Here is a 27,887-nt window from a genome sequence, read left to right on the forward strand (position 1 = left end):
AATGTGAAGTTAAATATTTTTATTAGTTGGAATCTATTTCTGTAAAAGTCTTGTGTGAAAAAAAAATAGTAAAACAGCAGGGAAACTCTTGAAACATGAGTCCACCACCTTCACAGTTCAGATGGTTGGTTTTACCAAGGCCAACCTGGTCGAGTGGGTGCCTGAGTGCCAGACTTTAGTGTTTATCTTCAGAATACAAGGTCTCAGTCCAACAGTGCTGTCTTGTTTAAGGACCAAAGAGCAACACCTTCAGGTTAGGAGGTCACTAAGCTAGGACAAGGCTCCAGTTCTCAGGCTCTGCAGCCTGGACACCTAATTATGTAAGTAGTGGAAACCAATACCTCCTTGGCTCAGAACAGCTGGGTTCCCCCAGGGCAAGTCTATATATAATTCTGGTTTGGTGTAATTGGGTTTTTAAACCTGTTTTTTCCAGGCTTAATCTCTTGCCTGCCAGTAAGACTACTTGTAGTCCCACCCTGACCCTCAGAAAAGAAGGAAGCCAGGCAAGACAGCAGAGGCCCAGGGCAGGAGAGTGAAAGGGCCAGTTTAATGAAACTACAAACTGGAACCAGGCCACAGTTCACAGTGATAGGAGGCCATGCAGTGGTAGTGTGAGACCAGGAGAGGGACAGCAGCAGGACACAGCGCCCACGTGAGCATCTTCACAGACCATTTAGGAAATAGACAAGTTTGGGTTTACATCCTGGGCAAGACTCATGTCCTAGGACACCCCCACCACTTGTGACTTCTTCCTGGTCCCCAGCTCAGTGCCACAGTTGTCCCATCTATGGCAAAAAAGACTGGCATTTACTCCAGAGACCAATGAACCTTTAAGTTGGCTCTTCTGATCTGCCATCTGTCAGCAAGCCACCAGGCAGAAGTTGTATTCACACACAGCACAGACACAAAAGTAGACAAGACAGGCTCATGGGCATTCATTCTTTCTGGCCCCAGAAAATATAGGGGTTCATAGAGGTGTGGCCAGAAAGAAGATCTCTGCACACTGACTGACTCAAATGAAGCTAAGTAAGAACAGGGGCAAGTGTTCTTGGCTACCAGGGCTTTAACTAGCCCGGTGTCCTCTTCGCTTTATGCCAGGCAGCTCCTAGGTACCTCCTGGACAGTGGGTAGAAGTCCTGGGTTTCCATACCTGAGAGTTCTGAGGCCCCAGAGTTGGCAGTCATTACTTCTTTCTTATTCCACCTTTGGCACCCCAGACAACATACTCCATATAAGTCCAGGCCTTAAGACCCTGTATTGCTTGGGTCCACTTAACTCTAGATGATGCCCTGACCTCATTTCAGGTCAGAAACAACTATGGTTCCAGGCATAACCCTCACTGTAGGCCCTAGTCTGGGACCTGTTGATGCTTTGGGTGCTTTTGGTCCCAGGAAGAGTAAGGACCAAGCGTGGACCTTAACAGAAAGGAGGAATGAGGACCCCAGTAAGAGACCCTCCAGCTTATCTTCTGGATTGCAAATGCCCAAGCAACACACAAGATCTGTGCTACCCCCATGCCACCCACTGGCCCTTGGCCTTAAATCCAACGCAGTTTTTGCTAGAAGAGTCGGATGCTCAGGGAAGGGCAAGGTGAGGACAGGATTTCCAGGGTACAGTGGCAAAACTTCCAACCCTAAGTGGGGGCTGAGGGATGGTGACCACTGAGCATGGGGAGCAAAGCACACGGGGCCAGAGTAATAGGTGGGGGACTCCAAGTCTAGCTCTGTTAGCACAAGCGCTTGTATGTGTAGATGTAGGCTTTGCAGCTGGGACACGTGTGCGTCACATCCTTGAAGTCATTGATGAGACAGGGGATCAAGCAGCAGCCCAGGTCACACCTGAATTGAAGACAGACAGATAGGCTGAGGCCTGAAGAAATGGTCAGGCAGCTTACAGAGCCCCATCAGCACCACCACTTGTCAGCACCCCACACCTACCCCATGAAGCAGCAGAAGAAACCCAGCACAAAGTTCATCAGGCCAATCTCGTAGGAAATCTTGGTGGTGATTGCCTGCTGGCAGTGGGGGCACACTGTCTGCACAGGTGCACCTTCAAAGATCTCTCCCTGTAGCACCGTCACCGTGGTGGCTGCCCCTGATGGGACCAAGACTGTGGCCGTGTGGCCCCCTGGGCCAGGATAGGGCCCTGGTGGGTAGGGTCCTGGTGGGTAATAGCCCATAGGTGGGTGAGGGCCTGGAGGAGGGTAGAAACCTGAAACATCACACAGAGAGATCACTGGCTGGCTGAGAACACAAAACCTATGATCCCCAGCACTTAGGGCACAGCCCACACAGCCTCTTACAATGGCCCAGGTCTTTTGATCTCTACATACTAAGACCAAGACAGATGTGGCAGGCAGCTGGGAACATATCCCAGATCTACTTAACTTTCTTGCTCTGGCATGCCAAGACTGTGTTTCCATGCCCGCAAGGATGAGGGTGTTGGCAACAAGAGGGAAGCATACCTCTCCTGCATACAAAGCTTTTGCATGTCAATGTCTGATATATCAAAGATCACCCAACCCCAGAAACTATAGGAACCACAAACTTTGGGCCTGAGAGCTACTGGTGAGAAAGGCCCAGGCTTCCAACGGGGCTTATGTCCCTGACAGGGAAAAGCCCCACCACATGAACCACTGTAACCTTCCCTCAGTGAGTGACAAGTCCTCCTCTGCCACCATTTTCATTTCATATGGCATGACTGATGCCTTGCCACAGTCAATTCAGGGTGGAGGCTGCCTGTTCCCTTCAGGTCTCTTCCCAACTCACCTGCAGGCATGTAGGTGCCATCTGCATTCATGTGAGGGGGCACAAAGCCAGGCTGAGGCATTGGATGACCAGGTGGCTCATAAGGTGGAGGAGCAATGTCAGCAGAGGGTAGTGGCATGCCTGGTGGCGGCTGCATCACCGCTGGGGAGCTGCGGCCTGGACAGGCAGAAAGAAGGTGGCTAAGGTGGTTTCTACACACAGACTGGGCACAGGGTGACCCTGAAGCAGGGTTAGTTCACTGAAAAGCCTCAATCACACTTGGAATGGAGAGGGAGTTACAAGAGACCCCAGAGGGCTGAGGTCAGGAAAGACCTTCAAGAGCCAATGATATGAGGTACTGACCCAGCAATCCCATCTAGGAACCCTTACCCAGAACAATTTGCTATCCTTACCTGGGGTAGGTGGGGCTCCACTTTTTTCCTCTAGTAGTGGGGCTGTAGGGCCTCCAGGATAAGGAGGGGGGGGCTCATTAGACATCTCTGCTGCTGATACTCCTGGACCTGAAGGGAAAACAAACCGAGCTCCTTGTTTCTACGCAGGGCCAACACACTAGGTTGTGACCATCTTCAGATGTCCACCAAGCCCAAGCACCTAAGTGTTTTCTCTGGCTCCTTTCGGAGATTCCCTGGTTCAAGCTCAGGTATCTAAGTGTGTGGAGGATCAGGGCTGGTGGCTAGGTCTAGTACCTTCGGAGCATCAGTGACGACTGGGCTCCCTTTGACACTTGGGATACTCTATGTCTGCCAGGGACAACCCACCAGAGCTACCATCCTATACACTGCTCCATGGTCACCCACAACTCTTTGGAAGCTGGGGGTGGGGTGGGGTGGGGAATAGACGTCTGAGGACAAGGCTCAGCAATCCTCTCTGGGAACCTAACCCCTACCTCTACCCAGGGAAACTTGGCACCCATTCTTCCAACTCTTGACTGGGCCACAGAGGGGCAGACTTCTACCACAGGCTGCTGTAGCAAGGTTTGGAAAGAGATATGGATTTCTTACCTGAGGTTCCTGGTGCAGAGAATGAAAGCAGGTGAGAGTAATTCAGCTACCGGCTGAAACGTGGATCCAGGAGGCTGTTTCAGAGAAAGAGAAACACCTTTAACCGCAGGCTTCCAGGTGAGTTATCACAGCATAACCCCTCCACTCCCACCCCTTTATTTCCCCAAGAGGCAAAACTGCTACATCCTCTGGGTGCCTACCATTCTCAATCCCTACAGACCCAATGCCCATGCTTGAAGGAATGCAAAAGGAGTCAGCTGTGGGTTGCTGTCTGGCACTGACTTGTCCCCTTCTGTTTTGCTTGGGAGGTATGAAAAGTTAAGAGTCAGCAGGCTGGAGAGATGGCTCAGAGGTTAAGAGCATTGCCTGCTCTTCCAAAGGTCCTGAGTTCAATTCCTGGGAACCACATATTGGCTCACAACCATCTGTGATGAGGTCTGGTGCCCTCTTCTGGCCTGCAGGCATACACACAGGCAGAATATTGTATACATAATAAATAAATAAATAAATAAATAAATATTTTTTTAAAAAAAGAGTCAGCCAAAGAAAAACACTTTGTTTTAGTCCATCCAATGTCTTGAGTACTTGCTGCAAGGCACTGGTGGAAAAGCAGCTGCCCTTACAGTAAATCCAGGCACACAGAGAGGTGCCAAGTTTGCCAAGGGTGAGAGACCCTGGGGTTCGTGATTCACTTTGTCCCTACTCTCCAACTTCACATGTTCCCCTTTGAAATAGTCCAGTCTGGCCTCTAACTCTCCATCCCCTGCCTTAGCCTCCCAAATGCTATGATTATAGGCATGCACCAGGACACCTTGCTTCCTAAATTTAACAAATCAGTGACAGGGGCAGAGAAATGAGATTCAAGCTTTGGGTTCAATTTTAATATGACAAGTTTGAGAAACTCCACTTCTGGCCAGTACAGCCTAAACCCCCACCCCCAATTCCCTTCTTCAGGAAGTTACTTAGGCAACCTTTGCCTGCATCCCACCTTTCCACAGACAGTGGCTGAAGCTTCCATCCACTTACAGGTTATATAGAGCCACTCTTATGAAAAGCCACCCTCACATCTCACAGTCCCAACCTAGAGATTATGTTTGGGTCTGAAATGCGATGTACATTTCATTCAGTTGCTCTGGGGGCTGTTTGTTCAAAGTAGCAATCATGGATTGGAAACCTGACGGGTTCCCCTCACCCTGCATGAAGCTAACCAGGGAGCTGCAAACTCTCCTTTACTTGGTCACACTCACCCACCAGACTGAGATCTTGCTTCTCTGAAGAACTTCCAGATGGATTTTTTTACAGAAGAAAGGATGGAACTGCCATTCTGAGCTGCCTACCAAAACTGAGGAGACCCTAACTACAGAGCCATGAAATAAAGCAAACTGCTTTACTTCCGACCCCCACCCCAGGCCATATGGGATGTGACTCAGCTCTAAGGACAAACATCTACAGTCTTGTAGCATGGGGTCAGCAGAGCATCACAACTCTATTTCCTCTCCCATTCAGAAGAGAAAGGGTTCGCTTGTAGCAGGCAAACAGAATGGACAGGATGGAGATCTGGAATCAGATAAACCTGGCCTCAAGTCAACCTTGGCATGTCAAAAAGTCTCTCCACCTTCCTGTATGAGAAAAGGCCTGCCCCAGGCCCATACAGAACCTAATCTCTAGTACATCCCATGGGGGAGGGGGACCTGCTGAGGGGTTGAAAGTGTTCTGCAATTACATCACAGTGATAGTTGTACAGCTGTTAAGACATCAAAAGTACCAAACATAATTAATAATGGGAAATTATCATTATTTTGTTTTTGGAGACAGGGTTTCTCGGTAGCTTTGGAGCCTGTCCTGGAACTCACTCTGTAGACCAGGCTGCCTCTGCCTACTGAGTGCTGAGAATAAAGGCATGTGCCACCACTGCCCGACACTGGGAAATTACTCTTACAAATAAATTGTTAGTGACTTCAAACTCTATTACAGAGCTACAGTATTGAAAACAGTTTGGTATTGGCATAAAAACAGAGAAGTCGACCAATGGAATCGAATAGAAGACCCTGACATTAACCCACAAACCTATGAACACCTGATCTTCGATAAAGGAGCTAAAAGTATACAATGGAAAAAAGAGAGCATCTTCAACAAATGGTGCTGGCAAAACTGGATGTCAATCTGTAGAAGAATGAAAATAGATCCATATCTATCACCATGCACAAAACTCAAATCCAAATGGATTAAAGACCTCAATATCAGTCCGAACACACTGAACCTGATAGAAGAGAAAGTGGGAAGTACTCTACAGCACATGGGCACAGGAGACCACTTCCTATGTATAACCCCAGCAGCACAGACACTAAGGGCATCATTGAATAAATGGGACTTCCTGAGGCTGAGAAGCTTCTGTAAAGCAAAGGACACTGTCACTAAGACAAAAAGACAACCCACTGACTGGGAGAAGATCTTCACCAACCCTGCAACTGACAAAGGTCTGATCTCCAAAATATATAAAGAACTCAAGAAACTAGACCGTAAAAGGCTAATCAACCCAATTATAAAATGGGGCACTGATCTGAACAGAGAATTCTCAACAGAAGAACTTCAAATGGCCAAAAGACACTTAAGGTCATGCTCAACTTCCTTAGCGATCAGGGAAATGCAAATCAAGACAACTTTAAGATACCATCTTACACCTGTCAGAATGGCTAAAATAAAAAACACCAATGATAGCCTTTGCTGGAGAGGTTGTGGAGAAAGGGGTACACTCACCCATTGCTGGTGGGAATGCAAACTTGTGCAACCAACTCTGGAAAGCAGTGTTTCGGTTTCTCAGGAAATTCGGGATCAACCTACCCCTGGATCCAGCAATACCACTCTTGGGAATATACCCAAGAGAGGCCCTATCATACAACAAAAGTATATGCTCAACTATGTTCATGGCAGCATTGTTTGTAATAGCCAGAACCTGGAAACAACCTAGATGCCCTTCAACGAAAGAATGGACGAAGAAAGTATGGAATATATACATATTAGAGTATTACTCAGCAGTAAAAAACAAGGACTTCTTGAATTTTGCATACAAATGGATGGAAATAGAAAACACTATCCTGAGTGAGGTAAGCCAGACCCAAAAAGAGGAACATGGGATGTACTCACTCATATTTGGTTTCTAGCCATAAATAAAGGACATTGAGCTTATAATTCATGTTCCTAGAGAAGCTAAATAAGGTGAATCCAAAGACAAACACATAGGCATCCTCAGGAATATTAACCTTCATCAGGCGATGAAAGGAGACAGAGACAGAGACCCACATGGGAGCACCGGACAGAAATCTCAAGGTCCAAATCAGGAGCAGAAGGAGACGGAGCACGAGCAAGGAACTCAGGACCACGAGGGGTGCACCCACACACTAAGACAATGGAGATGTACTATTGGGATCTCACCAAGGCCAGATGGCCTAGGTCTGAAAAAGCATGGGATAAATCCGGACTAGCTGAACATAGCAGACAATGAGGAATACTGAGAATTCAAGAACAATTGCAGTGGGTTTTTGATCCTACTGCACGTACTGGCTTTGTGGGAGCCTAGGCAGTTTGAATGCTCACCTTACGAGACCTGGATAGAGGTGGGCAGTCCTTGGGCTTCCCACAGGTCAGGGAACCCTGATTGCTCTTCGAGCAGATGAGGGAGGGGGACTTGATCGGGGGAGGGGGAGGGAAATGGGAAGCGGTTGTGGGGACGAGGCAGAAATCCTTAATAAATAAATAAATTAAAAAAAAAACAAAAAAACAAATAAATTGTTAGGCAATTTCAGGCAGTACAAACGTTACAGATTATAGAAACTAAAACAGCTATGACAGCACTTAATCTTATGAGATGCTTGTATATGCAATCCAACCTTCATCAGAACATTGTTATGTAGCACATGGCGGTACTTTGAAAGAATATGATTCTAAAACAGGACCCTGGAAGACAGTATTGCGTGGTATGCTAATTTTGTCAACCTGGCACACATGGGAAGCAAGAACCTCAATTAAAAAAATTGCCTCTGTAAGACTGACCTACGGGTATGGGTATGTCTGTGGGGCATTTTTTCTGATTGCTAACTGAGTGTCCAGTTCATTGTGGGCAGTACTAACTAACCTTAAGTAGGTGTGCCTGGACCATCTAAGGAAAGCAGCTGTGAGTATGGCAGCAAGCCAGCAGGTAGTGTTTTCTTTTGGTTTCTCCTTGAACTCCTATCCTGGTTTCCCTTGGTGTGATAGACTGTATGTAACCTGGGATCTGAAAGCTAAAACCCCTTCCTCTCCAAGTTGCTTTTGGTAATGCTGTTTTATCACCACAACAGGAAGTACACTAAGACACGGGACGGAAAGGGAGAAACGGGGACTGGATTCCTCCTGGTATGCTAAGTACAGTTGCTCTTTGGGTCACTAGATTCCTGGAGAGGAGTTCCAAGCACAAGGCCTCAGGGCCTTGATAATTGCCCCTGGTATTCTACTTGGCTCTCAACTATTCATTATACAGTGCAACTGATCTAAGGCCAAGGCAAAGTCTGGCAGCCTGCCTTTGATACAGGGCCCCTTGGAGGGGACTGACAGCAGGATGCATATGTCTTGGCCATAGCTGCGGCTGTAGGGTCTTAGTTATGTAAACTTAATTCTCTGGTGAAACTGTCCTACACACTGCAACTGCCAGTAGCCAGCGTGCTCCCATGGTCTTTTCTGTTCCCCAGAGTACCAGGCAGCAGGCATACTACCAAGTCCCAATGCAGCAAAGGCCAGGGGAGAGGAAAGGGGAATGTGCACAAGTTCTCACAGGACTGAAGACAAGTCCTGAGGGGATGAGGCAAAGGTGACAGAGAGGACAAGGCTTAGAGGGACTTTATGACATGACTTCTAGGTCTACACACCAATGTTCTCCAAATGTTTTGTTCTGTGGACTTTTACCCCCCTGTGGACTTCTTTACACCCAATTATTGGGAACTTCAAATAGACTTATCTACTATATTAGAAATATCTCTTAAATACTTAAAAAAATGAAGAATTAAAAATTTAGTTCAGCCAGGTGGTGGTGCCACATGCCTTTAATCCCAGCACTTGGGAGGCAGAGGCAGATGGATTTCTATGAGTTTGAAGCCAGCCTGGTCTACAAGAGCTAGTTCCAGGTCAGGCTCCAAAGCTACAGAGAAACCCTGTCTCAAAAAATTAAAAAGAGGCTAAGAATGTAGCTCCGTGGGAGAGCAATTTCCTTGCACATGTAAGGTCCTAGATTCAATCCCCAACACCAAAAAGATTCAATGTCATGAAACTATCAAGCTCACAAAATTTTAAGTTTTCAAAATTCCAATCAATACTCACCAATAGATCAAATTTTAACAATGGCAACAAATCATTACAAATTTAGCTGGAAATAATGGTACTCAGCATTTGGGAGGTTGAGACAGGAAGATTGCTGTAAGCTTGAAGTCAAACTGAGTTACAGATTGAGAAATGCCTCAAAAAACCTAAACCAGGGGCTGAAGAGACGGCTCAGCAGTTAAAAGCACTTGTTGCTCTTACAGTGGCAGCTCACAACCACCCAGTTCTGGGGAATCCACTCCTCTCTTAATGCTCCCTGACCTCCACAGGCACCAGGCACATGTATGTCTCTGTCTGTCTCTCACACACACAGAGGCTCAGCACTCATACACATATGTAAATCTTAAAAAAAAAATCCAAACTAGTGGGCCATGAAGATGGCTCATAGGTAAAGGTGTGTGCTATGCATTCTGGGATCCTGAGTGTGATCCTGGGAAGCCATGAAGCTACTCACCACCACACAAATGCTGTGGTGCACACACACACCCTCACATACAAAATAAATACAAAAAAGTTACTAGCAACATATAGAAACCAAAGTTGTTTCCTGTAGTAGGGAATTACTTTGTTCATTTTCAAGACAGTATCACCTGTTGAATGCTTGAATCACCACCCGGCCCCAAGTAAGTTCTTGTTGCTATTAACGGCATGCGTGTGGCGATCCGAGGACAACTCTCTGGAGTTAGCTGTCTTAACCCACCTTTATGTGGGTTCTGGGGGCAGAATTCAAGCTGTCAGGTTTGCATGTTAAGCATTTTTACTCACAGAGCCATCTCTCTGGCTAATCATTAACTTTTGACTAATAAAAACCCATCTTTAGCCAGCCAGTGGTAACCATTAACTTTTGGCTAATAAAAACCTATCTTTAACCAGTGGTGACACATGCCTTTAATTTCAACACTTAGGAGGAAGAGACAAATGAATCTTTGTGAGTTCAAGGTCAGCCTGGTCTACAGACTGAGTTTCATTCAGGACAGCCAGGGCTGCACAGAAAAAAACCCTGTTTTCACAAACAAACAACAACAACAAAAAAACCTCATATTTTTAAAAATAAAAAAGTCTTTGCTCTACTAATATTACTAATATGGTAGTCTGACCTCCAGCTGGGGACCTTGGGAAACCCTCCCCTAGGCTGCAGAGGACACCACTGTAGTGGAGAGACATCACTAGACTGAATGTAATAAACACTAAATGCCTAAAGGCAGGGTTAATTTTCCACTGTCAAAGAGACCTAGAGTCTTAGGTATCTCCAGGGAAAACAGCTTGTTGTTGTTCAACATGGACTGCACTCCAGGGAGGCACCTGCTGCTGTGCAGTCTTTTTAAATTAAGCAAGCAGTTGGGACACGGGCTCTGCATCAACCTCACTAAATCCAGCTCTCCGTTTCTGGCTGCCACATCAGAGCTCTCTGTTTCTGGCTGCCACATCAGAGCCTTGGTTTACTCATTTGCCTTCTTCTCAGAATGGAAGAAGGTCACCAGAAGGGGTCACAAAAAGTCCTCTGCTAGAGGACAGGGTTAGCCCCCAAGAACACTGTTACTTTATTACTCAGCAGGGCTGATGCCTCTATCCTGGACTCATCTGCTCCCTGATCACCTGCAACAAACCTCATTGAGACATTCTGGCAAGACCCAGTCTGAGCACCTCAGCCCTGTGGCATCCAACCCCAAACAGCCGAGGTCACAGCCTCTGAGACATCCTCTAGATTGCTCTCCTGTTGGACTGTATCTTAAGAAAAGTAGGGACTTGCCTGGAGCTCCCCAAGTCAGCAACACCCCTGGGAAAGCATTCTACCTCAGATGCAGTGGCATGGAAGCAGGGTGCAGCTGCTCGAACTGTATTACCAGGGTCAGTTGACTACCACTGCTGGAGAGGTTGTCTCTTGTGACAGCTCTGGACTAAGACACCAGCTGGCCTCAGACAGGCCCCTCTGTCTTTTGGAGCAGGTCTTGGGCATCTGGCCAGTGGCAGGGTATTCTGCCTCACATGGTCTCCCATTTTCTGAATGGGAGGTATCTGCCGGCTAGAAGGCCATGCAGTGTGATGGGTCAACTAGGTTAGGGCAACTTAGCTGTCCTAAACCTGTTTTCCCATATCCCAAGGATAGGTTTTAGCCTAAGCCGGTGTGGTGGCCATGTGGAGTGAGATCCAGATGGCTGGTGCTTCCTCGTGGAACAACCTGGGCTAGTATCATAGTTGCGCAAACACTCATTCCAACAACTACTCAATGGTCCCACTAAAAACAAAACACCCCCCGCCAAAAAAACCCCCAGAAGATTCAGTGTTCTGGGGTTAAAGCCCAGGAGGAAGGCTTAGAGAGGAAACAGAGTCCAGCAAAGCAAAGTCCAGCAGGCAAAGAAGAGGAGGAGACAGTGACCAGGTGACTGTGTTGTCGGAGTGGGAGGACCCAGCTGGTGACTGCTTCTAAGCTGTGGCCCTCAGATCCAGGCAGAGCAAATGAGAAGACAGTCCCATGCCTGCTCAGGCTCAGGCTTCTGAGATCCTCAGCACCAGCCAACCTTGCACGTGGAAGGCACTAGCAGGGTGAGATATACATAGCTCAATGGTAGAACACTTCGAAACCATGAGGCCCTGAATTCAAATTCTTGTACTAAAAAGAAAAAAATTCAGGACAGCAAGAGTGACATAGTGAGATCCTGTCTCAAAAACAACAACAATAAACAAACAAACAAAAAGGGAACATAAAAAGCCAGCCCAAATAGCAATGGAAGCAGAACCACCTTACTCTCTTGACCATCAATGACACACTAAGAGCACAGGTCGTTCTGGCACTCTGGCATCATGATAATGGTTGATGCCCTAGACAAATTCCTTAATGTCTGACTTGTTTTGAAACACGATGTTTTTGTGAGGGAGAACAAAACTCTGAATGCTGGGCCAAAATAGACTTCATGGAAGTAACATAACAGGTAGTATTTATATCAGAAGATGCTTTTAATTGAACTACTATGCAAAGAAACATCCTCCATCCCTAGTGAAACCAAGACTATGATTATGTCACATTCAATAGTGACAGATTGTGAAGAATGACAGCCTCATGAAGTAGGTGGCTCAAACAGCTAGCTGCACCCAAAGCCACCCTTCCTGTGTTTTCCTTCTGTTATGAAATCAGTGGATTAACCAAGACACTCCAGCCCTAATTACAGTTCCCATGACCATCAGACTAAGCTCTGACCATGGCTGGCCATGCCCGGGCCATGAGAAGGCACTGAGGGAAATCAGCTCGTCTAATCCAGGATCCTTTTCTCCTTCCTGCTGGCTGGGCCACAGGACATAGCTACAGGAGTACAGTAGCAATGGAACAACGGAAGCCAGTGCTAAGGAAAGCCATGCAGACCCCAACCACCTCTAACTCTTCCACTAATAGAAATAAACCTGCTTTAGTCAATTATTGGTAAGCCAATTTCCAATTATTAGAAAAAAATCTTTTCCAACTATGGGGGGGAAAACCCTAGCATTACAAATAAATGTTACTTGGACCTAAAAGCATATAACTTCTTTCCAGGTGATGAACCATCTAAACATTTCCATTAAGTTTCCAACTGAATGGTTTTCTCCACATCACATAATATAGTCTGTTAGACTAGCAAGTTGGGACAAATGCTTTCATGGCTTAAAAACAGACCCCATCCCAACTCCTGACTGTACATAGCCATGGAAGAGTCATCCTCTATGCTGGATCAAACCTCTCAGTATGGCTGCTCTAAGGTAAGTATGCATAGCTCTGTAAATAAGCCTAATATATTCAGTGGGTACCCAGAATAAACTGAGGTAGAATCTCACCTTGGTTTATTGTTGGGACCATAAGAGGTGCGGTAGACATTATTTATATCTCCTGATGGAAAGGAATTTTAGCAACAGAGGCTATCAATCATGGGCCTCTACATAGAGATCCTCTGGGGGGGGGGGGAGGAACAAGGGCGCCAGAATAACAACAAAACAAAAACCGGGGCAGGGTATGGTGGTACACGCCTTTAATCCCAGCATTTGAGAAGCAGAGATAGGAGGATCTCTGAGTTTGAGGCCAGGCTCGTCTACAAAGTGAGTTCCAGGGCTACAAAGAGAAACCCTGTCTCAAAAAATCAAGGAAAGGGGATGTAGTTCAATGTAGAACACTTGTCTAACATAAGCAAGGTCCTGGGTTCAATCTCAAACACTACATACAAAAGAGGGAAAGAAAAACAATACAGACAACTAGTAGCCCAGGAATGAGGCCATCACTCACTTCAGCACAGCCACCTGATTGGAGAGGCTGCTGCTATTGTATAGTGAGTCCTGAGGGAGCATATACCATACTGACACAGATGCTCCCCCGAGGGTCTGTTCAAATGACAGTTCACTAGTGTCTCACTCAGGTCCTGACCATTTTCTCCCCACTAAGCTCTGCAGAAATCTGCAGCTGAGTTAGGCATTTACTAGTGTGGAACCAAGCTAGGACTCCTGCAGCTCATCAGAGACACTATGGCTAGGCAAGAGACAAAGAGAAAGCCAGACACAGTCAAACCCAGCACTTCAGAGGCAGAGGCAGGCGGATCTCTGAGTCCAAAGTCAGCCAGGATTGTTACACAGAGAAACCATGTTTCAAAAAACAAAATAACAAACAAAAGATTGTCTCAAAGAAAGAGATGGGGGTGAAGGGGGGGATCCTTTAGGAAATCCAGTTTCAGAACCTGGTAAAGGCTGAACCTTTCTAAGACTGTACTAGGAAGGCTGCCAGCATGCTTCCATGACCAACCTGAGAGACTGTTGTCCTTGGTTACTCAATTAGCACTGGGTAGACTATGAAATTCTACCTGTGGTCATCCATCTTCCACAGTAGAGGCAAGTTAGGAGGGGCAATGCCTCCACTGCTGGCCCTGACCATCTTTGGCTTGTATCTATGAAGTGAGGACACAAGCCCAACATGAGGAAGTAAAAATAATAAATAAATAAATACAGACAAGTAAAAAAGAGAAGCAGAGCAATATAAAGAAAGGACTAGTGGCTCCCAACTTAGAAGTCATAATAACTGTGCACTAACATCCTCATGTTTCTCATCATTGTTCTTAGCAAACTCCCCAACAGAGCAAGCTAATTCTACTTTCCTGGAGGAAAGTTGTTCTTCCTATACATTCTTTTTGATTCATTCCATTTTAAGGTATCTGTATGTACGGTCTTGATGTTCAGCCAAAAGGATGGCTAACTCCACCTGACCCAGCTACAGAGTAACTGCATTCACGTCTGAAAATGACACCTATCTACTTTTAACCAACATGGAAAAATTGTATGAGCTAAGAATTGAGTACAAAAGCCGGGCAGTGGTGGCGCACACCTAATCCCAGGCAGAGGCAGGCGAATTTCCTTGAGTTCAAGGCCAGCCTGGTCTAGAGCTAGTTCTAGGACAGGCTCCCAAGCTTCAGAGAAACCCTATCTCGAAAAACAAAAACAACAACAAAAAAATGAAAAGAAAAAAGAAAGAACTAAGTACAAGCAGTTAAGATCAGTGCAATTGCTGGGTGGTGTTAGCATTGCACGCTTTAAATCCCAGCACTCAGGAGGCAGAGACAGGCAGATTTCTATGAGTTTTAAACCAGCCTGATCTTCACAGTGAATTCCAGGACAGCCAGGGATTGTTGGGGGATGTTCAGTCACACTGTGAACCCCGAGTTTGCATTTGTGTTCATTAGATAAAATTAAGCTTGGGTCAGGAGGCTGAGTTAGCAGTTAGTTGACAGAAAATAATCATAGAGCATCAGAGGGCATTTGGGAGAAACAGAAGTAGCAGGGAGGGATCTGGAGTGGCGCAGCCGTTTTGGGTTTGGCCGTGTGGAAGCACAGGTCTTTAGGAGACACCAGCAAAGATAGGGGCTAGCTATTTGCTACTCAGCCTCTCTGAGCTTTCAGGTTTTCACGACAGCCTTTGAATCTCAAGCTTTATTTATACTTAGAATGATAGTTAAAACTACCTTTAGCAGCAACAGGGCCAGTGCCTGCGAGAACAGAATTCCCGCCAGTCTGAGGCAGCTACCAAAGAAGCAGGCCAGTAACTGCAGAGTCACAATTGCTGGCTGTAATAACAATTGAGGTCCAGCCACTGTGCTGAAGTTAAAAAAGGGAAAAACAAACCTTATCTCAAAAACAAAAGAACAAATAATAATAATAATAAAAAATTCAAAAACTGTTAAATCTGTTGTAATTAGTCCAGAAAGGTGCCTCAGACTATGACAGAGTTCTCCATGGCGTGCAGGGGAAACGGGCTTCTGAAAACACTCCCTCTCAGATATCACAAGCATCTTTACTGGGTCTTCCTAGGTCGGATAAAGTGACTCCCATCCAGGGCTTTGGGCACACTGTCAAGTTGGCTAGGTCTTACATAGAGAGTCAGCAAGTCACTTGATGGAGGAGGGCAGGCAAGCAACTCCCTAAGGGACACATGATACACTAGAGAATGGCAAGGTTACAGGCCTGCCTGAGGCAGGCAATGGCTGGTTTTGAGCTGAGAGCAGAGCCCAGGCCCTTGCACTGTTCTCTGAGCTGCTGCAGAGCCTGGGAGCTTGTTGCTGCCTACTCTGCTGTTGATACAGAACATGCAGAAGTACACACAGAGGAAATGAAGAGCAAGGATGGAAAAAGAGCTACAGCTTCAGGCACAACCAGAGATAAACAAGTTGTCAGCACCTGATCCAAGGCAGGCAGGCTATGGTGACTGAAAGCTAAGTTTAGAAACACCACAAGCCAAAAAGACCCACCATCAAGCCACCAAAACGGAACTCTAGGGAAAAAATCCTGACATCTGCCTGCACTGAACTGACACAAATGGACAGTCGCTGGGTTGTTTTACCCAGATGTCTCAGTGAGATTAAGATTGCTATTCTGACCTAGGAAAACACATAAGACACGGATATGCAGTTAAACCATGTAGTTAGTCATGATAGTCATAGCCAACAGGTGAGGTTTTTTTTGTTTTTAAGATTTTTATTTTTGAGCCAGGAGGCAGTGGTGCGTACACCTTTAATCACAGCACTTGGGAGGCAGAGCTACAGCGAAATCCTGTCTCAAAAACAAAACAAAACAAAAAAAGCAGCACTAGGGATTAAACTCTGTGAGTTCCAGGCCATTTTTCCAGGTCAGCCAGGGCCACACTGTGAAGCTGGAAGGAATTAATATGCCTAGTCCAGGGTCACAAAATAGCAATAGCAACAGCCTGCCCTTTGGATCCATACACAGATCTCAGCAAAGACAACTAGGAAGAATGGGAATCAAGTGCTATAGGAGTGGAAGGCAACTAGTACTTTACACTCATCATATGACATAGTACACAGAGGTTGAAACAAATGCCTATTACTGGAAGTTGACATGAGGCCCTGGGATACTTCACATCAGGTGGCTTGGGAAAACTCCAGATTCTCCCTTTGGGAAAATGAGAACATGTATCATGTTTGGAGCTGTCATTGTCAGATTTCCTTCTGACTCAGGTATCTCACCTTTCTGGCTAGAAAAGCATCAGAGATAACTAAATCTGAAGTTCCAGCTAACATTCATTTGGGTGTCAAGCACTTACTAGGCACCCAAAGGCAGGAGAACTACTGGAGACTACAGTAGGAAAGAAAAGGCCAATATATTGGGAAGTGGGCTGAGGAGTGACGGACGATTCTGGCTGCACAAATATGCTAGAGCAGAGACAGGACTGGCTGCCCCGAGCCAACACAGCTGCTACAGCATTCTCAGCCCCCTTGTCATATTCTTGAAAACGTTCCAAGAACACTGGCTGCCCAGAATGGTGGTAGAAGTGTATAATCTAAATATCTGGAAGGTGTAGGCAGGTAGCAGTTCAAGGCCAGTCTCAGCTACAGAGAATGTTTGAGGACAGCCTGAACTGTATAAGGCCCTGCCTCAAAAACAAATAGGATTGAAGAGATGGTTAAGAGCAGTATCTGCTCTTCTAGAGGACCCTGGTTCAATTCCCAGCACCCACATGGCAACTCACAACTGTCTGTAACTCCAAGATCCAACACCCTCACAAAGATACACATGCAGGCAAAACAGCAATGCACATAAAATAAAAATAAAAAAATAACAACACAACACCAAACATTTAAGTGGGTGGTGCCTTATGCTTCCATCCTCAGCACTAACGTTTACATGGATTTCTTGGCACCTAGAACAAAAAGGTGAAGTCTCAAGTCTCACTGCCTAGCCCCTGGCTCTTCCTTCAAAAGCAAGGCTGGAGAGAAAATGGGAAACAAAACGCAGTGTCTCCTTGGGCTGCAGTCTCTCCACCATTCTCAAAGCTCAAAGGCTATTCATTCAAGGACTTTAAAGGGCAGTTTGACCACCTGAGGTCTTTGCTTTACCAGCTGACTTTAGAACTAATCAATGATTGGCACCTGAGAATTCAACTCTCCATCTGCTATTTGAGGGAAGGGAACAGTGAACACCGCCCTGAGTCTTCAGAGCTCATAGGAAGACAACACAACTGAAATTCAGGTAGTATTTGATTTTATTCAGCCAATAAATACTGAGTGTCCGCTATGTGTGAGACAATTTCCTAGCAATCAAGGTGGGAAACATTTATTTTAACAGACTGGGAAAGGGAGCTACCAACAGACATATAAACATAGCAGTACAGTGACGGAGGAACAGTTAGAGAAGGAGAGCTACAGAGCTAATTTACATAGGAAAGACGTCACTGAACGTGAAACATTTAGCACAGGCAATGCCAACTACATGTAGTGTGGAAAGGAGAGCCAGGTCAAAGGTGAGAGGCAAGGACCCCCTGAGCAGACTGGAGAGAGGGGATCCTAGGGAGCTCCCGCAATGAGGGCAGAGATGCAGTCAGGAGAGCAGCTGGGCTAAGATCTTTTTTACACTGGATAATCTGGGAAGCAGGGTAGGGCATCCTTTGGTTGTCCCAGTCTCCTCTGCACTGTGTGGTGCACCATTACCAAACAGGTGGCTGATAGAGGTACCTCTGGCTGTTCCAGGTACAGTTCCTTTTTGGCCAGTTTGAAGCCACAGAGAAACAGGTCACAGTGTGGCTCATCTCTAGGCCAAACCGGTAAGCCATGCATATGTGGAAGCCTAGCTTGACCACAACCAGGGGTCAAAGACTAAGGCCCAAGCCTCACAGATACAGAACGCCTGGGACATCTGAGCTGCGAAGTGATCATGCAAGGTCGTCTTCTTCAGGTCTAACACAGGCCAGTTTTAGTCAATGAATCTACATTGGTCTAGTTTCCTTTTCTAAGTGACTTCTGATTCCTCAATGCAGACAATTCACTGTACCCTTGTCCCAGTCCTCAAGTACCCACCTGGAGAGGCTATGGTTTGGGACCCTGCAGGATGGCACATAGGGAGCTCCAGGCCCAGCGCATTAGTCACTCCCACAGCTCATACAACAGGAGTGTTAGAGCTTGGCTCACATTCCTAGGCAGGAGCTCCCCATCCAGAAGGCCCTATTTCTGTACGCCACACCCAGTCACCAAACTAGATGGCTGAAAGTGGCTCCAAACATTTTTTTTTTTCAAAATTACAATTTACTTATATGTGGGCTCATGTGCCACAGTATACCTGTGGAAGTCAGAGGCCAACCTAAGAGAGTTGGTTTTCTTCCTGTTATGTGTGTCCTGGGGATTAAACTCTAAGTCAAATGCCTTTACCTGATGAGCATCTTGTCAGCTACCAACTTTTTAAAATTTTTATTTTATGTGTATGGGATTTTGCCTGCATAGATGTCTGTGCACTGCATTCAAGGAGTGCCTGAAGAGGCAAGAAGAGAATGTAGGAAACAGGCGGTGGTGGCGCACGCCTTTAATCCCAGCACTCGGGAGGCAGAGGCAGGAGGATCTCTGTGAGTTCGAGGCCAGCCTGGCCTACAGAGCTAGTTCCAAGACAGGCTCCAAAACTACAGAGAAACCTTGTATTGAAAAACAAACAAACAAACAAAATAAAGAGTATAGGATCCCATGGAACTGGAATTACTATAGGTGCTGGGAACTGAACCCAGGTTCTCTGAAAGAGCAGCGAGTGCTCTTAACTGCAAAGCCATTTCTCCAGCCCTGACAATTTAAAACATTTTCTCAACCTTGACCAGTGCTTCTAACTCTATGGTAAAACAAACATAAAACCAAAACGCTCTATCTCATCTGATGACCAAGATGAGAAAGAAAAGGTCTAGGTTCAGCCCTATGTCCCACACCTACTCCAGCCCCACCCACTGTATACACCTGCTGAATAAACGAGTCCATGAGATTTGGGATCCACCGCAGTGGCCATCCTACGCTACTCCTAAACCAAACGCCCACTGCCCTCCACTCCAGCTACAACACAGCCACAGTGGAGGTGGACGTCACAGTCTGCTTCCTGAAAGGACCTTTATTTATGGCCAGAGTTAAAACAGCAAAGGGCAGGGCATGGTGGTGCACATCTTTAATTCCAGCACTCAGGAGGCAGAGGCAGGTGTGGAGTTTGAGGCCAGCCTGGTCTACAGAGCGAGTTCCAGAACAGCTAAGACTACACAAGAGAAACCCGTTTCGAAAAAAGAAAACACACAAATCCCCCCCCCCCCCCCCAAATAAAAACAGGGGGAAAAAGCCACTTCTTGAATCACAATCCGCTCCGAGCCAACACAGCTCATACTTCTGTGGTCCTCTTTCCTTTTAACCCGCTATTTTAGGGTGTGAAGGCCTGCTTTGTCATTATGTGGAAACTCTGCTAGAAGTGCTCTGCCTAGGCTACCTCCTAGACCAGTGGTTCTTAACTTTCCCAATGGTTTGACCCTTTAATACAATTCCTCATATTATGGTGACCCCCAAACATAAAATTATTTTTGTTGCTACTTCATAACTGTAATTTTGCTACTGTTATAAATCGTAATGTAAATATGTGTTTTCCGATGGTCTTAGGTATCCCCTGTGAAAGGGTTGTTCGACCCCACAAAGGGTCTTGACCTACAGGTTGAGTACTGTTATCCTAGACAGAGAACCAGTCAAGGAGCAACAATAAATAAACAAAAGACACTGTACTGAAATCTCATTCAATTCCCCAACTGTGATGCTGTTGTTCTGAATGTCACTGAGGCATAATAACTACTCATCAAGGAGTAAGAAGTCAGAATTCTTCTCAAACGCCACTCAAACAACTCCTGCACCTTATTACCTATTTCCACTAGGGTTTCTTCTAGAAGGAAAATCCCAGGCACAGCATGCAACTGAATCTGAATTCAGACTAATTTAACATTTACTGACTGTGTGGCTTATAAGGCACATTCAGAGTTTTAGCTGAACTCCTCTGACACCTTGTAGTTAAGAACTGACAAGCTGGTTCACCCGATGGCCAGACAATCGGGGATTTTCAGCCCTCACTCAGAAGCGTGGCGATGAGGAGTATTTCCTAGAAAGACAATGCACGACAGCTGCTTTCAAGGGGAGAATAAGCATGTTTTTGTAAACCAATACCCCCTGTTCGTCTCCTGGGATCAAGCAATCAATTTTTCCACCTCAGCCTTCACGGTAGTTGAGAATTCAGGGGTACCATCAGACTCTACGTTAAGGCTTCTTTACGCTATGCAGCTTCGTGGTCTTTCTTTTGTCTATTTACGAAGGAATTCTAATCTTTTTCAGCACTTATCAGACACCAGTTTTCATCTCGCCTGGCTGTTCTCTGTCTAAATGTAACACATGACATTCTCGGGAGGGAAATGGCTTGTCACAAAACTTCAGAGTCACCAAGAGGGCTCTTCAGTGTGGTCTGCCATCTCCAAGTCTAGGACTCTATCATCATCACCAGAGTTTTGAGGCACCAGGTAGATCCAGGGGGTCGCAGCCTCAGAACTGTGTGGGTGGGTGGTTCTAGAAGGGCAGGAAACTCTAAGAAAGGGCTGAGGCCTGGCTTGTTCTTCTCTCTGGTAGTAGTGGGACACTACCATAAAGCTTACCCTACAAGACATGGTGGTTAGGGGAATCCTGTATGGAGATGGAGCCTTCTGTGGACTCCAAAAAATGGGTCCATTTCTGTTTGGTACAATCTACTTCTAAGTTCTCTCACAAGACAAAAAACCTCCCTTCAACACTGCCAGCCAGACTCTCCTCCTCAGCCCAGTGAAGACCAACTCCTCTGTAGGATTCCTCCATTCTGACTTCTTACTAGAACATCTTTCACTTATAGGACACTTTAACATAAATGACAAAACTTTTACTGCCACATCTCCCAAACTGTGTGCTCCTTACAGTTCTGCCTTTTGAGTGGTGTTTCTGAAAGCAGAGAATTTACAGAGCTTGTTTCTTCTCCCTAACAAAAGAACAGAGTGTGTAACAGTCTGGTGTTCACAGCTGCGGAGCAAAGACCTGTGGGTCTCAAAGCTGTGACCGTAAGCCATCAGTATCATGGCTGTATACCTCGAATCTGTTCTAGAGCTTCAAAAACACCCACCACACCAGCAGGTTCAAACTGGGCAAGCTTGTAACACACAAAACAAGCCAAGAGAACAAGGCCAAGGGCTGAACAAGCAGACAGCTCACTTTAATTATTGCCAGCATAATCTGCTGGGACAACCAGACCTCTGGGACATTCCATTTTCTCTCAAAACAGTTTTGTTCCCTCAAGTATTCTTTCCACACTCCCTGTTTCTTCTGATTCTAGCACCATGATCAAATGTGTTTAAGTCCTCTAAAAGCCTTTCTTGATTCTAAAACCACATCCTGTGAGAAACCCTCCAAAACTCTTTGGATCTTCAGGGCTGAGAGGCAGGTTGACTTCTAAATAGCCGAGGTTGAAAAAGATTTCTAAAACTAGTTAATAACGTGCCAGCTTAACTACTAGGAATGGAAACATACTGTTATCTGCAGTGTACTTTGGCAAGTATGAAAATACGGAACTGCTGGATGGATACACAACAAAGGACAATATGAACTGCACGTTCTAAGTGGTAGTCCACGGGTATGCGCTGTAAAAAAAATCAACATTTTCTGTATGCTTTGAAATTTTCCTAACTAAACGTCGGGGTAGGGGAGGTCTTCGAGACAGCGAATGACTGAAAATATCTTTCTTCTTATGAGCAGAGGGCAAGAAGAGCAGACATGCCATGCCGCCTCTTCCCACCCACCTCAGGTCAGCCCCAACGTTAGAACAAAAGGAGAGAACAGGCCTACTGCTCAAACATGCCCTGTTTGGAGTGCACCACAAAACTGACGTAAGAGCTACTCAACGCCCCCTCCCCCCCAAAACCCTTGGTCCTCACTCCCGAGACGCTGGTTCTCGGTCCCATATATGCATGAGAATTTCTGGAGAGCGGACTACATGCAGATTTCTGGGCCTCCCCCCCTTAGCTACTCATTCAGATCCAGGTCTTTCTGATGCAGAGAATCCTAAGCTGTTCACGCCATCTTCTTTCACACCTGTTGAGGCCCCAGGGGACCCACTCCTCCAACGTACTGGATTCGCCAGCCTACCGCCTTCCTAACGTTCTGCCGTAGAGCCGCGTCCAGACCTGGAAACCGGCAGTGAAGGGAGAGCCAGACAGGCTCCTACGGGACCGCCAAGGTCACCCGCGGGTCTCTGAGGTGGCTTGGCGAGGGGACCCTCCCCGAAGGACTCCCCTTCCTCTACCCTCCATATCCAGAGGAGAAACAGCACACACAGCCTTCCTTACAGAAATGCAGAAAGGCGTGATAAGGGAACACCCCAGTGGACTGGCCCTCCTCCGGCCGATAATCCCGTGTCTGCAGGCCCAGTCCCTCGCGGCCCTGAAAAGCGGTCCTTCGTAGCCCAGCGGCGGCAGCCACACCGAAATCAACTGACCGCCCTGATTCTGCGTCTCTGGGGAAATGGACTGCACCACACTACCCCAGCCCAGTTTACCTCGGAATCCAGAAACCCGAGGCCGAAGGAACACAGAGGCCGGCGGGCATCCAGCCCGGTGCTCCCAGGAGCCCCCTCTATCAGCGGGCTCGGAGCGCACACCACCCCCGCACCTAGAGGACCCTGGGACTTGTAGTCCTTCTATGCACCCGCAGCATTCCCTGAGGCGGGGGCCTGCGGCTCCCGGCACCCCCGCGCGGCGGAGGGCTGGGTCACACGGGCCGAGGGTTTCGGAGCCCAGCCCCCGCCTCCGCGTGCGGGAGGGGGTCCCACTGGAAGCCACCCCGGAGTCTCAGAGGCGACTCACCGTCGTTGGGGCCCCTCACGGCGCAGCTGCAGGAACGGCAGCCTCCGTTCCCGTTAAGAGGAAATGGATAGGCTTTGGAGAAAGGCCCAAGCCGCTGGCTTCGCGGCGAAAGGCGGAGCCGAGCGTCACACGTGACGAGCTTGGGTGACGACAACGGAGGCGCGTTGCAGGCGTGAGATAAGCACGTGGGAGGACCCCAGTCACTGAGCTGGGGAAAGGCTGGAGAGGGTGGGTGCGGCTGTGCGGGCGGTGCTTGCGCTCCCTCCCTGCCCGGGCCAGCAGTGCCCTGCACGGATAGAGGGAGTGGCACCACCCTTGCCCTTGGCCGCCCAGAAGCTGTGCTTGAAGCTGGGAACCACCCCAGCTGTCCCTGCCCTCGCAGCTTCCATTCTGACAGACGATGTCCATACATATAAATCACAAAATCCCCAGCGCTGCGAAGGCAAACTGCGGAGCGTCCCAGAAGAATTATAGAATGTTGCCTGTGGGCAGGAAAGTTAGGAATGGAGATGGTGGAGGGAGTTGTGAAGAAAGGAACTGGCTTTAGATGACCAAGAACTGAAAGACACTGGCCAGCAAGGTGAGGACTCTGGAAGGTAGGCTGGATCCAAGTCACCAGGGCCATTGAAAGAGTTTGGGTTTATTACAGATAAAAACTAAAACCCTTGACCGGCTCTCTCTTTTCCTTTTGTATTTGTGTGTGTATTGGGTACTTAATGGAGGCCAAGAACAACTTTCAGGACCCAGGTCGCCCTCCAGCATGTGGATTTTGACTATCAAATTCAGGTCTCCAGGCTTGGCAGACTAACAATACCCATGGGCCATCCCACCAACCCTTTTGTGTGTTTGAGACGGGGTCTCCCTCTGAAACCGCGGATAGCCTTGCGTACACTGTTTAGTCCAGGATAGCCTCTGACTGTCCTCAGGCAGGGAGCCATCACGTGTTGATGAGTTTTAAACGTTAGAATTACAGTTGATCTTCATTACTGACAGGCTTTATAGTCAAATTTCACCTGCTCAGTAACATATATTTCTATATAAAGCCAATAATTGTGCTTTCTCATTGCATGGATGTATGGATCCTATGCATTCTTAGCCCATGTTAAGTACGAGCAACCTGTTACAAATATCTTTTATTAGGTGTATAGGTGTTAGTGGTTTTGCTGTTTAAAATGGCCCTAAGGGTAGGGCTGAATTGCTGTCTAGTGTTTCGAGGTAAAAAGGGATATGCTGTCTTTTGTGGGGATTATACCCATTAGTGATTAACTCTGACTCACCAGTAATGAATCAGTGTCACATTAAGGAAAAAATAAAACCACTCCCCTTGGAGTCGTTTAATCCGGAGCAAGTTCCAGTTATAATTCTCCACTTCATGCTTTCTGTGTCTGCCCTCCTTTGTTGTATGAGTTTGAATCTGTGCCTGCCTGAGGCTGCCATGTGAAAATGTATTAGATGAGTTTGTATAGGCTTGGCTTTAAGTTTAATTAAACAGAACCAATAATATACATTAAATAAGGTATCTTAAACATGAACATTCTGCTGAGTGGTAATGGCCCACACCTTTAATCCCAGTACAGGAAGCAGAGGCTGGTGGAGCTCTGTGAGTTCAAGGACAGCCTGGCCTACAGACCTGGTCCAGGAAAGCCAGGGTTACACAGAAATACCCTGTCTTGAAAAGCAAAAACAAATAAACATAAACACTCAAAAAACAAAGTTTTTTTGTTTTGTTTTTTTTTTGTTTGTTTTTTGTTTTTCAAGACAGGGTTTCTCTGTGGCTTTGGAGCCTGTCCTGGAACTAGCTCTGTAGACCAGGCTGGTCTCGAACTCACAGAGATCCTCCTGCCTCTGCCTCCCGAGTGCTGGGGTTAAAAGCGTGCGCCACCATCGCCCAGCTAAAAAACAAAGTTGTATACTGATTAGTTGACAAAGAAAAAAAGATATTGTAACTAGAGGCTCACAGAATCCTAACCCTATATTTCCCCTAGAAGCAATAGTTCAGCACTTACTAATTATTTGTAGCAACATCATAGAATATAGCTACCTTAAATAATGTTATTTGACTATATATGATTCAACTTCATGGACTCCTGACTAATGTGAAAAGAATGGTTTAGACCAAGAGCGGCATTCCAGAAGCTGGAAGGCAAGCACATAATACAATTTAAAAATTTCTGATAACTCTAGCACCAGAGGGCATAGAGAGATGGCTCAGCAATTAAGAAAATGCTCTTATAGAGGACCAAAGTTCAAGTCCCAGCATCCATATCAGGTGGCTTACAACTGCTTGTAACTCCAGCTCCAGAGGATCTTACACTGCTGGCCTCTACTGGTCCTTTTACTTACATGCACATACCCTACACACAATTAAAAATAATAAAAATAGGGGGCCGAAGAGATGACTCAGCAGTTAAGCGCTCTGGCTGCTCTTCCAGAGGATCTGGGTTCAGCTCCCAGCACCCATGTGTGAGTTCACAACTATCTACAACTCAGTTCCAGGGGATCTGATGCCCTCATACAGACATAGATGCAAACAAAACACCAATACATGTAAAAGAAGAATAAATAATTAAATGCTGAAGAGATGGCTCAGTGGTTAAGAGCAATCCCTGCTCTTCCAGAGGTCCCGAGTTCAATTTCCAGCACCCACATGATGGCTCACAACCTTCTGTAATGGGATCTGGTGCCCTCTTCTGGCCCATAGGCAAACATGCAGGAAGAACACGTAATAAATAAATCTTTAAAAAAAAAAGAATATGAAAACTTCTTAGGACCCACAATATTGGGCTGGAGAGGTGGCTCAGTAGTTAAGAGCACTGCCTGCTCTTTCATAGGTTCTGAGTTCAATTCCCAACAACCATATGGTGGCTCACAACCATCTCAAATGGGATCAGATTCCTTCTTCTGGTATTCATGAAGACAGAACGCTCATAAATATAAAATACATAAAAAATAAATCTTAAAAAAATAATAATAGCATGCCTTTAATCCCAGCACTCGGGAGGCAGAGGCAGATGGATCTCTGTGAGTTCAAGGCCAGCGTGGTCTACAAGAGCTACTTCCAGGACAGGCTCCAAAGCTACAGAGAAACCCTGTCTCAAAAAAAAACAAAATAATAACAACAACAATAATAATAATAGCAGAATAAGATGGATTACTAGGTAGAAATAATTGCTCTGTATCCTGACACCTGAGTTCAATCTCAGGACCCACACAGTGGAGAGAGAGAAATGACTACCCAATTGTTCTCTGACCTCCACAGGAGGACCATGGCACTTATGCCATTATTACACAAATTATTTACACAAAAGTAAATAATTTAAACTTTTAAAAAATAATACAAATCTTTTTTTCAACTTCCCATGCATTAAAAAGATGGGCACACCATCCAGGTGCAGTGGTGCATGCCTCTAATTCAAGCACTAGGAAGGCAGAGACAGGTAGATCTCTGGTTTGAGGCCAGCCTGGTCTATAGAGTGAGTGACAAGACATCCAGGCCTACACAGAAAAACCCTGTATTAAACAATTAAAAAAAAAAGCTGGGTTCAATGGTGCATGCTTGTAGTCCCAGCACTAGAGCCTGAGGCAGGGATATCTTAATTCTAGGCCAGCAGAGGCTACATAGCCACCCTCTGGCCCCAGAAACCTCTGACTAGGGATGGAGCTTAGTAGCAGAACACTTGCCTATTATCCTTAGGCCCCTGGGCTCATCCCTAGCAACACACACGAACATTTTTTTAATTGAAAGAATTAGCATAATAAGAGATTTTTTTTATTTTTTTAAACAGGGTTTGATAAAAATTAATTTTGATAATACCATATACTGTTTTAAGTATACTGGGTTAAATTATTGCTTCAACATTTAATCGATATAAAAATATAAATGAAACATTTTACTTTTCTTCATAGTGCCTTTGAAATCTATGCCTTGTTTTATTCTTTCAACACCTAAATTTAGACCAGCTACTTTTCAGGAGCTACCACATGTGGTTTGTGGCCAATGTAGTGGATAACCCTGATCTAGAACACGTTTTCATTTACTCATTCAGTCAAGCAAGGCATTACAGTCCTGGAAAAGTACACACAGTCCAGCCGGGAAGACTGGGAAGGTGGCTTATTTTGAAAATGAGGGTACTTTGAGAAAGCTAAGTGTGACAAATAATCCCAGCACTCAGGAGGCTGAGGCAGGATTGCCATGAGTTTAAGACTGACTTGTGCCACATAGAAAAACACTATCTGAAAAACAACAAATAAAGATGCTAGGCAGTGGTGGCACATAGAGGAGGAAGCAGGCAGATCTCTGTGAGTTTGAGGCCAGCCCGGTCTACAGAGTGAATTGCAGGACAGTCAGGGCTGTTACACAGAGAAACCCTGTCTCAAAAAGTCACACACAAAAAAGAAGGAATAAATAAGACTTTTTTTTGTGTGTGTGGTTTTGGAGCCTGTCCTGGAACTAGCTCTTGTAGACCAGGCTGGTCTCGAACTCACAGAGATCCGCCTGCCTCTGCCTCCCAAGTGCTGGGATTAAAGGCATGCGCCACCACCGCCCAGTTTAAATAACACTTTTGAAATGCCTATGAAAAGGCAAATGTTCCTTAAAAGATTAAT

At 46.2% G+C, this 27,887-nt stretch overlaps 1 protein-coding gene across 3 annotated transcripts; it reads right to left on the bottom strand.

The window, feature by feature from the left end:
• Positions 1 to 519: 519 nt before the first annotated feature.
• Cdip1 (cell death inducing p53 target 1) lies at positions 520 to 23,413 on the bottom strand. Of its 3 annotated transcripts, none has more exons than XM_041675897.1 (6): positions 23,283 to 23,413; positions 3,770 to 3,843; positions 3,161 to 3,268; positions 2,769 to 2,924; positions 1,938 to 2,211; positions 520 to 1,838 (listed from the first exon to the last, which is right to left on the bottom strand). In XM_041675897.1, exons 3-6 carry the CDS (start codon positions 3,243 to 3,245, stop codon positions 1,727 to 1,729), a joined length of 627 nt encoding a protein of 208 aa, XP_041531831.1. In that variant the 5' UTR covers positions 3,246 to 3,268; positions 3,770 to 3,843; positions 23,283 to 23,413; the 3' UTR covers positions 520 to 1,726. The 3 variants fall into 3 exon arrangements, with proteins under 3 accessions (XP_041531831.1, XP_041531830.1, XP_041531832.1); XM_041675896.1 differs by lacking the exon at positions 23,283 to 23,413 and adding an exon at positions 22,976 to 23,114; XM_041675898.1 differs by lacking the exon at positions 23,283 to 23,413 and adding an exon at positions 7,364 to 7,382.
• Positions 23,414 to 27,887: the final 4,474 nt, after the last annotated feature.

The sequence above is a fragment of the Microtus oregoni genome, unplaced genomic scaffold (genome assembly GCF_018167655.1).
Source record: "Microtus oregoni isolate MIOR12 unplaced genomic scaffold, Mior012 000027F_ref0000203, whole genome shotgun sequence".
Taxonomy (NCBI): domain Eukaryota; kingdom Metazoa; phylum Chordata; class Mammalia; order Rodentia; family Cricetidae; genus Microtus; species Microtus oregoni.

Coding starts and splice junctions, on each gene's coding strand:
- Cdip1 (XM_041675897.1), bottom strand. CDS start 3,245: ATGTCTAATGAGCCCCCCCCTCCTTATCCTGGAGGCCCTACAGCCCCA. Junction 2,925..3,160: donor TGGAGCCCCACCTACCCCAG/GTAAGGATAGCA, acceptor CTGCCTGTCCAG/GCCGCAGCTCCCCAGCGGTG. Junction 2,212..2,768: donor TGGCACCTACATGCCTGCAG/GTGAGTTGGGAA, acceptor GTGATGTTTCAG/GTTTCTACCCTCCTCCAGGC.